Below are 11,047 nucleotides of genomic sequence, written 5' to 3' on the forward strand. Positions count from 1 at the left end.
CAAGAAAATGTATTATATTCTGTCTGTTGTAGCACCTAGTTTGAATGAGTGATTCAAAAAGGTTTTGAATAACAACAGCAACAACAACAAAAAACCCCTAGTTTTAACGCACAAATGACACATACTGATTTTTTTTATAGTTGTGAAAAATAACCAGGAAATAACCCCTGTTCCTGTAAGGGGGGGCATTAAATTAAATACACTCTTTTTTGTTAGTAAACCATTAAAACTCTACCAAATCTTTGCATGAGGAAAGCCTTGGACTTAGTCCATCTTTTCTTGTCTCTTCAGTGCTCTTATAAAAGGTAGGAATGTGATTTTTATTTCCTTTATTTCAAATTTATCATCTATAAAATCAAAACAATACTCTCTTTACTTATAGGGTTGTTTGATGAGGTAATTAATTATTGTATAATGCATTGTAACTCCTAGAGTAAAGGTTTTAATGTGCGTGCAAAGGGCTCTTATTCCAGGAGAGTTATGACATGGCTCATCCTTGGCTTGTGGGTGGAGTAGGTGGGGTGATGTGATAAGATAGCAGCTGAACAAACTTCACTAAATTAAGAAATAGGGAGTTCAGACTTGCATTGCGGAAATTTGGTAGAGAGCTCACCTCACTGCTACTTCTGAAGGAAGGGCCTTGGTGTTGTTATAAGACTGACATAAAAGGGCAGATGTCTCACACATCAATTTTGCAGTTGGGAAAAAATGAATCAGTTTCAGTAGCTTCAGAGATAAGCACAACAAAACAAAAGCAGATTGCCTTCAATATTGAATCCTTTCTATCACGTTATCATTTATTCTTTCAGTAAATATCTGTTTAGTGCCTCTTACGAGTCAGACCCCAGTCCTTTTCCTTATGATGTTTATATTTATGTTCAGAAAGACAGACACAAACAAGGAAATATACAGTGTATATGGTTGGAAGTAAGACTTACAGTAACATTACCATGAAAATAAAGCATCTGTTGTGGCTCAGGGTGGAGGTGCTATTACATATGAGAGGGGCCAGGAAAGACCCCATGCATAAGGTGACATTTGAGTAGCATTTTAAAGGAAAGGAGTGAGCCCCATGGGCGGCTGGGAAGATACACTCAAGTGACATCGGGGAAGCTCACGTGAGGCCATGTTCCATGTTTATAAGTTCACTCTTGCTGCCACCAACTCTCTCTTCTATTAATAGATTTTTAACCAATTTACACAACTTAACTTAGCTTTTGGAAGAGTTTGGTTAGCATGCAAAGACATTATAATTCATATAGTATTGCTCATTTTGTGTGCTAAATTGCTTCAGTCGTGTCTGACTCCTTACGACCCCATGGACTGTAGCCCGCCACGCTCCTCTATCCATGGGATTCTCGAGGCAAGACTAATCAAGTGGGTTGCCATGCCCTTCTCCAGTGATCTTCCCAACCCAGGGATCAAACCTGTGTCTCTTATGTCTCTTGCATTGGCAGACAGATTCTTCACCATTAGCGTCACCTAGGAAGCCCAGGTTCATTTTAGTTGACACAAAAATAGTTGGGCAGCTAAGTTTGGGAGTAATTCATCCTGAAAATAAAATAAAACACACAAACATACACATAAAAAATACCCTTTCCCCCATCTTCTGTTTGTATTACACTTGGGTATTTTTCTGTCATTGGAGAAAATTAAAGTCAAGGATGAGATAAGAACTAAGTATTAGTCGGCAGCATGGTGAGATGAATAATTCCCTGACAGCAAGGAAAATTGTCTGCTTTAGTGCCCTTCGCATTGAAGCAGTGCATGAGTGCTAAGTCACTACAGTAGAGTCCGACTCTGTGCTACCCCATGGACCTGTAGCCCACCAGGCTCCTCTGTCCGTGGAATTCTCCAGGCAAGAATATTGGAGTGGGTTGCTGTGCCTTCCTCTAGGGAATCTTCCCAACCCAGCGATTGAACCCATGTCTCTTATATCTACTGCATTTGCAGGCAGGTTCTTTACCATTAGCACCACATTGAAGCAGAGTTGTGGGTAATTTTTTTTTTTAAGTGGTCTTTATATTAGTAGGACACTTGAAGTTCATTTTACTAGTGATTTAGCAGCTTACTGACTTTAATGGATTTGAGTAAACTTTAGCCAGATCTATGCATCACATTGCAAGCCCACTACCTGTAAAGGAAAAAAAATGTAGTCAGATTTCTTTTCTTTTAATAACTGGACTAAAACTGGTCATCTGATCTAAGTCAGTCCAATTATTTTTCTTTGGTTCTGTCAGACCAGGGACTAAAATATTAGAGCAAATAGATAAGTAACCTCCAGATTCATGCTTTTTCTTTTTTCTTTCTGGAATTCAAGAGACGAAAAGAAGTCTTTTAAAAATGCTAAGATCTGGGTATATTGTGCAATTCTCTGGCCTTGATTTATATGTGTTACAATAACTTTAAAATTAAGTTTTGTTTTTTTTTTCTTGCATCTGTAGAAAGTAGAATAGACAGGCGGAAAATACTGCTGGCCAAATCATTATGACTATTTTACATATAAACTGAATTCATTACCTGTAGGATTTATCTCAAGGAGCAGTGGGTGGTTAGAGCAGAGAAATCTTGTCTTTTTCCTTACCTTTCTCCATTCTGTCATCCTTTGATTTACTCTCTAGTCCTAATCTTCGATGTGCTGTGGAGTGGTTTTCAGCCTTATAGTCCACTGTTCATTTTGGTAGCCAGCACTCCCCGGCAAGGCAGGGAGTGGCAGAGACAGGGTGCGCTACGCTTACATTTACTCTGAAACCCATCTGCCTTTTGTTCATACAGAGTTGCATTGGTAATATTATTAACATTTGCATACAAGGGAAAACCTTGAGGCTGTTGCTAAAGACCTGTGACTTCCTATTACTTAAAATAACCTGCATCTTTTTCTTGCATTTGTTTCTATTCCCAGGAGCTTTGCAAAATGTTTTAACCAGAAGCCAAGTTCTTCGTGGTTTCCGAGTGTGTTTTGTAAAAATTGTGCAATTGTGGTGTGAGAAACACATATTTCTGATAACAGAGGCAAGATGTAATGTTTGAGGGGTTACCACAATTAACTATGCTCACGATAACAGAACTTACTCTACAAAGTATGTATAACCACATGAGGCTCTACATGAGGTTTCCCCAAATTGCATTATTTCTAGCTGAATTAAGCACAGGTAATTTTGTTCAGAAGTCTGGGTTTTTGGCAATGTAACATAGTTTATTACCTTTCTCAAAATTGGTTCAAATTTACTTAAGTACTTGTTCTGTACTCCTAATGGTTATGCTAAAGAAAGAAACATCCAGGCATGATCATTTTACTTACCCAATTTATCTGTCGGTAATCTTCTATTGGGCTTCCTTGGTAGCTCAGGGGTAAAGAATCCACCTGCAATGCAGGAGACCCATGTTTAATCCCTGGGTTGGAAAGATCCCTTGGAAGAGGAAATGCAGCCCACTCCAGTATTCTTGCCTGGAGAATCGCATGAACTGAGGAGCCTGGTGGGCTACAGTCCATGGGGTCGGAAAGAGTTGGGCACAACTGAAGCCACTTAGCGGCAGCCATCTTCTATTCATTCTTTTGTCTTCTGTTTCAAAACAACACACAAAATGAAGCAATGTGCAGAACTGCTGATATTCATAGGTTGCAAGGAAATAAAAGTATTTGGAGAAAAATGGAAAGCACCATCAAAGATGTACATGCCTCCAAAACTTCTGAAGTTATCCCAGGTTTTCATTCCATAGTTCAGTCAAGGTCATAGGTTAGATTCTTATGTGGACCGGCTATGTCTTTGTCTGAACTCTGGGTCCATCATGGAAGAGGCATCACCTTTATCATTTGGAAAGCCAGCTGTTGCTGTGTCTTTTCTATCTTCGGAAGAGGAGTTACCGTTAGACCCAAATCTTTGAAATTTTGACTCTTTAATTTACACTGTTAGTCGCTCAGTCATGTCTGACTCTTCCCGACCCCATGGACAGTATCCCACCAGGCTTCTCTGTCCATGGAATTTTCTAGGCAAGAATATTGGACTGAGTTGCTAGTCCCTTTTCCAGGGGATCTTTCTGACCCAGGGATTGAACCTAGGTCTCCTGCATTGCAGGCAGATCCTTTACCATCTGAGCCACCAGGGAAGAATTTACACTGGAATATGTGATATTTTGGAGAAGGAAATGGCAACCCACTCTAGTATTCTTGCCTGGAGAATCCCATGGACAGAGGAGCCTGGAGGGCTCCAGTCCACGGGGTCGAGAAGAGTCAGACACGACTGAGTGACTAAACCCCTACCCTGTGATATTTTAGAACTAGAGACACAGTCTTTGTCATACATTTGCATTCATTAATTCAAAAGGAAGGCATTGTTTTCTAAAACAAAACACAGCATTTACGGGTAAGATGCTCATTTTGCCAAGACCCAGTTTTTTAACGACATGTTCTCTCCTAAAGAATTGGCGAATAAGATCGCTATCATCAAGGCACAGCGCATTTGGATTCTAAGCTCCAAATACACAGGAGACCAACTGGGGCACCCGGTATGACCCAATTTCCTGACCCGGGCTCTCTCTTGCTAACTTTCCACACTCGGAAATACAATGCAAATTCGAGTGGGGAAAGAAAAGAAATCCACCCAAGAGCTGCTAAAAAAATGTATCTATGCAGTAAATCTGTGTACCACTGTGTAATTATAAGAACATAAACAAATCCACTATAAGGACGTTCACATCAGACCTAATTTCATGCTGAACTATTATAATGCAATTAAGAGCCTCATAGTCCTGTTTTAATTAAGCTCTGTTGTGAAATATGCAGCATTTGAACCTGTTCTGACCTGTTTCGTCTACCATTGAATTACCGCCCTCGACTTGTTTTTCTGCTGAACGATGAATCTCATTTAAGGATTACTGTTTGCGGCCCTGGCATTTGGTGGGCTTTTCTGTGCTTTTATGCCTCCAGATCCAGGCCAGTTTTAGCTCCACAGAAATGCCCTATACATGGTCTCTTGACTTACCTGTCTCAAAAGATTTGTTAACTCACCCTGGGCTTTTGTGGCAATAAAGGAACAGATCTGATTGGTTCAATGAAAGAGATTTTAGTTGACAGGAGAGTTCACTTGTGGAGCTAACTTCAACTTCCGTAGGGCAGAGTCAGTATCTACGGGCCTATCCTTTTGCAGAAATACTAAGCAAACTCCAATTTTCCGTGGATATTACTTAGTTTGCCAACTAGTTTAACCATTACTCACCAGAAAATGAAAAACAAAGGCATCTATATAAAATGCACTTCATAGAATAATCAGATCCTACTTCCTTCTTTTTATCTCTCACTTAACTTTCGGCAAGAATGTCTAGATTGTCTGGTATTTGCCTTAACGAAATCTTCCCTTCTTCGATTCCGCTTGCCTGAAATAAAACTAAACAGGAAATATTACAGGTGAATGTCTAGCTTGGTGATCAAATATCAAGCCAGTCTGCTGAAGAGCCTGTTACCCAACAACTAGTTTTAAAGAATTAGAGTGAAAAGTCAGGAGAACAGAGTTTTAGGCAATCATGTCCACCCACTTAGATTATTTGGAAATGAGCCAAAGGGCTTAAGAAAAATCAAACAGCGATTGCTTCATCACACCTCACCTCTGTGTCCATCCTCTGCTCTGCCTCTCTTTCGGTTTAGTTCTTGTTATAAAACATCCATGTTCTGCTTTTTTATTTTTTATTTTTTTTACCTTGTCCTACTTTCTTAACCCTAGGGAGGATTTTAAGAAGGTTTCAAAGCTAAGCATCCCCAATTGCTTCAGGCTGTCTTTGGTTGTAAGTCAGAATATAAAGCAATTACCCGGAGGGTAGGATGTGTTGGTGGCCAATGGGAGAGTGTTCCCTAGATCACCAGGTAACTGAAAATATTCTCTTCAGGGTGAACATCTGGTTCAGATTCTTAACCATTTCTAGTGAGGTTTTATGGGTCACTCTCCCTTTTCCTTTTCCAAAAGGTGTGTACTCGTAAAGCAGAAATAATAGGGTTTAACTTGGTCCACATGCCACTGCTTCCCTGGTGGCTCAGACAGTAAGGAATCCACCTGCAATGCAGGAGACATGGGTTTGATCCCTGGGCTGGGACGATCCCCCTGGAGAAGGGAATGGCTACCCACTCCTCTATTCTTCCCTGGGAAATCCCACAGATAGAGGAGCCTGGAGGGCTACAGTCCATGGGGTTGCAAAGAGTTGGACATGACTGAGAGACCAACATACACATGCCTTGTGGACACGTGTTTGATGATCAGATCTTAAGGACTGCTGGATGGAAATTCTGGAAATGACCACAATTGCTTTAGTATTAGAACTGTATGGTCCAAAAAATAAATAAATAAATAAAGAGAAAAACATTAGTAATTTTTTTTTCTAATGAATCTCCAATTCAAAGAAGCTTGAGAACCTTCCGTGGATATTAATAAAACTAAATAGCTGTAGTAATTCGGATGCTGCCTCTATTTTGATTTTCTATGACAAACGACAGTGTATCCTTTTTGAGTCGAGGGATGTTTGCAAAATTCCTGCTCAGACCAAGGATAGACAAATCTTCCCATAGATTCTTTCACAGGCACACTTCACTGAGGCAAAATTCAGCATGCTCAAAAATTCAGAAAAATTTAGAACCATGTTCAGACACAGTTTCATTGCTCAGCCACACACTAACGCACAAAGACAGTGGTCTCTGCATCAAACATGTTACCACATGCTGTAATCAACAGTTACGTCAGCTTTAGAGTCAGATCAATTTGGGTTCAAATATCAGAGCTACATGGTGATTTGTGGTCCCAGGGGGCCACTGCGATATATACGCCTCTTTCCCTCACCTGAGCTAGTTGAGAAAAACTAAGCAAGCACAGGAACCAGACTAAAGGAAATAAAAATGTCAGCCTCATGACTACTAAAGCTGTTTGGAAGATGCAGCTCTTGATTAGCAACCAAAGTGGGCTTGGTAACTCATTACCCCATAAGGCAGGAGCTGGAAGGAAAGTCATGCTCAGAAGAGGCTGCTCTTGTTAGGACTTGACTCTGAACAGGCAGAGGATGTGGGTGCTTCCTGAATACAAAAAAAAAAAGAGAGAGAGAGAGAGAGAGAGAAAAGGGGCAAGGGAGCTACTCTGAGTTTTTGCTGCAAAAACACCAAGGAGGAGAGTAAGAAAAGCTTGTGGGTAAATCAGAGGTAGAGGAATAGGATTATTTCTTAGTAAATAGTATCATCATACAACTGTCTTTGGGCAAGTTACTTAATATTTCTGAACCTCAGTTCCCCTGGCTATAAAATGGGAATAATAATACCAAGCTGACAGAGTTGCAACATAAACAGACAAACAAGGGTGGGTATGTGTGTGAACTGTCCGCCTCCAGGCCTACCAGTCAATCACGCTGATTTACTTTCTGGTCTGGGTGGTGGTGGTTTAGTTGCTAAGTTGCGGCCGACTCTTTCCAACCAAAAGGAACTGTAGCCCAGCAGGCTCCTCCGTCCGTGGGATTTCCCAGGCCAGCATATTGGAGAGGGTTGCCATTTACTTCTCCAAGGGATATTCCCGACCCAGGGATCGAAGGAGTGTCTCCTGCATTGCAGGTGGATTCTTCACTGCTGAGCCACCAGGGAAGGCCTTCCTTTCTAGTCTATCCAGCCATTCTCGCCCTAGACTCTAGATCGGTTAGGATGTCTCTGGGTAGTAGGCAATTCACTCCTCTCTTTCCTCAGACTAGAGATGCTTGAGAAGGAGAGGAGGAAGAAGGGTGTGCATATCAAAAGCAATAAGAGCTATTTCTAAAAGCCTGCTCTGCACAGTTTACTACCCAAAGTCTCAAGGTCACTTACGGTCTAAAAGGAATCAGCTTCCAAAGCAAGAGTTACTCCTTTGCAGACACACGCAGACATCTTCAGCGTCTTGTGGCACGCCCGTGCTGCCAGCCCTGCAGCGTGGGTGTGTTTCCTCCTGCATTTCCAGGACAGAGAGACTTCCATCCAGCAAGGCTCCTGGCTAACTCCTGTATCACCAAGTTCTTCACAGAAAAAGCAGAAAGCCCCTAGTTCTCCAGGATGTGCCATGCTATTCCCATCTCATTTCTTTTGCTCTGTTTTGCCTAAAGTCTTACATCCTCTTACATCCAAAGGCTGGAGATATCAGAGATGTGTGTGATACTTGGCCTGGAGCTGCACTTGCAGCCAGGAGGCTTCAGTTCTGCTCCTGGTTTAGGCTTCAGCTGTGATCCTGGCTCTGGGAGGGGCTGGAAGAGCAGCGACACCCACCTCCTGATTTGACCTGGGGATGCGCAGTGTCGCTAAACATGCCCACCAGGTGATCACACAGATTAAAAAGTAAATACGTAAGCGGATTCACGTTCCCACTGCTGCTACCATGGCTTTGACATAGTTTATTAAATGCTTTCTTTAGATGTAGTCAATGCTATTGCGAAGCCTGTCCTGCCTGCTTGCCACGGGCCCATTGCAGTAGCATGGTTAGTGGTATCCACGCTTGTTGCCACATTTGAGACATCTGTCGCTCAAAGCTCACATCTAGCTGGCAACTGAACTCTGACGGTTCTGTTTCAGAAAAAGAATCATTGACTCTGTCTCCAATTCAACTGCCACTCCCCAAATGCAGGGTCTCCTCCTCTGCTTTTGGTGAGATGAGCTCCAAACTATCGTCTTTCTGGTCTACCCGTCACTCTGCCTTTAGCTCTGTTACTCTAAAATACAAGTCAAATGAAGCCTGTCTTCTACTCAAAAAACTGCCAGCCTTCTCCTCTTTATGAATTACACTACGAATATCTTAGCAGGGTATCCTGTGTCTCCACAGTGCAAATGATGTTTCTAGCCTTACATCCTGGTTCTCACACCTGCCCTTCGGTCAGGTCCACTGGACCATGGATTGGCCCTGGAGCCCCCGGTGCATTCTGCATCTCGGTTCTGGACACACCCATGGCCCTTTTTGTACATTTTGAAATCCCAGTAAGGTTTTGAGACCCAAATCAAACCTCACCTCCTTGGTAAGGTTCCTTCTGTGCACTCATCACAATTACATTGACTTTAAGTTAAATGTATACCAGTCTCTTACTGTGAACTTCTGATAGATCCTGAAACTTGTCTATATTTTCTGAAAAAACTAACATAGATGGGTCCTCAATAAATGTCTGTTTTTAATTGTAACTTTAATCTTTTAACTTTAATCTTTTCTTTCATTCAAGCTATTTTAAGACATTTATCACTTCTTTACCTGTTCACCTAGATTTTAATGTTACCTTTTCATTTTCAAAGAAAAAGCTTCCCAGCTAGAATCCTGGGAGTTTATTGTCAACTAGAGACTTGAATTAAGTAATAATTGGCCAGAACTTTCCTTTGTATTATTTGATCTTTCTATATTTTTGAGTGTTAAAAGTACTTGCAAATCATCTTAGGAGTTAACTTCGAGGAATGTGTTTGACATGAACTTTCTGCCACAACAGATAAACGCTTTCTGCCTCAGAAGGAGCCAGTGAAGAAAGAAATCAATTGAATACTTTCCTTTACTTACCTCTGAAATGACTGGAGTATGTGAATAGGGAAACTGAACATTTTAGAAAGCATTTTGTATAGCTCAGCAGTTGCAGGAGAAGATGACAAAGAAATCTGGAGGCGAGAAGGTTTATCAGCCTCAAAAAATTTTCTGGAGCAGTATAATCTAATGTTTCATTGCCAGTGTTTTAGACAAGCAATAGAGCAATATCTTCTGAATTTGTTCATAGTTCAGTTAACTTTACTAAAGGCCCCACAAGGAATGCTGTCTTTAGACAATGGAATAATCACAAACTAAATATGCAAAAATCCTGCCCTGTGCACGTCACTAAAATACATCTTTAATTTATCTTGCCTCCTGTTTTGGTGATGCCAGAGACTTAGCTTACCACAAAGAAACAAAAAAGAGCAAAGATTTATCTTGGATGGAAAGGCACAAACACCCATTCATAAAACCATTCGTAAGCTTTTTTTTTAATCAACCCTGTCATTGTCGCAGCCTGCTTGATCTTCCTACTTTGGGTTAATATGGGAGCCAATTACAGCTTCATCTGTGTAGAATTAACTTTACGGAGCACACACCGGGGATTTGTCTTTCTTCACTATTTAGATATATGTCATAAAAATATGCCTGGAATGGAGGCAGAGGCATTGCAGATGGCAGAGACTCTCAGATTTATTGTAGATGCATTTAAAATTGGTTCTGCTCTTGCCAGAAGTTAATTAATTTTTTTTTCTCTCCTTTTCTGGGGCTGGGGGGTTGGGGGGGTCTCTGTGTCTCACTAGGTGGCAGTGTATGATTATATCTGGAAAAAGCATGGCGTCCAGTCCAGCATCTCCAGCTGTGACCTCCAACAGCACAATGAAATTTCTATGACTGCACTTGGTCCAGGAGGCATTACTTCTCATGTAGCTGTATACACCGTTTATCCCAGTGGGTTCCAAGAGCTATACCGCCATTTTCTTAGGCTCCCTAGCGGTGCCATTGTTGAGGTGAGTATACATGAAAAAATTTTAATGCAAATGCCGTGTATGTCGTCATGCATGCATATATGTGGGTGTATTTATACTCAATTTTAAAGCTTCAAAATTAATTTGCAAACATAACTGATGCTTCTAATAGCATATAGGACTTGAAGATGTATTTTAATGTCTTCCTAAAGAAACAAAGGTACCACATAAGAAAAAAAAATGTTTCTGGGCATAGCTTTTGGAAGAGAGGCGGGAAACAAATTACGTGAAATAATTCGGGAATCTGCTTGATAAACTTTGACTCAGTTACTATTTGGAAATAACCAGCAGATTGATGAAGAAGAAATATGAGTCCATAGACACTTTGATGTGGCAGAAAAGTACACAGCCCTTTGCTTAAATGATCTTACACAAAATGAATGATATGGTATGGTTTCATTTTTTTTTCCATAAGATAAATCTGAAAAAAAAAAATAAAGAAAAGCCTCCATTTCCTAAATGTTTCAAAATTTTTATAGTAGCATTTGGCAAATATCTTGGTCACATTTCCTTCTAAAAAGTCAAGGTCTTTTGGTG

The 11,047-nt window shown here is 40.8% G+C and overlaps 1 protein-coding gene across 1 annotated transcript in view; it reads left to right on the forward strand.

The window, feature by feature from the left end:
- The window catches only part of OFCC1 (orofacial cleft 1 candidate 1), a 241,604-nt gene extending 231,025 nt beyond the window's left edge, over positions 1-10,579 (forward strand). The window contains exon 18 of the mRNA XM_024983908.2: positions 10,286-10,579. Within this exon, the coding sequence (XP_024839676.2) occupies positions 10,286-10,579 (294 nt within the window). The remainder of the gene's footprint in view (positions 1-10,285) is intronic.
- Positions 10,580-11,047: the final 468 nt, after the last annotated feature.

The sequence above is a fragment of the Bos taurus genome, chromosome 23, assembly GCF_002263795.3.
Source record: "Bos taurus isolate L1 Dominette 01449 registration number 42190680 breed Hereford chromosome 23, ARS-UCD2.0, whole genome shotgun sequence".
Lineage (NCBI taxonomy): Eukaryota > Metazoa > Chordata > Mammalia > Artiodactyla > Bovidae > Bos > Bos taurus.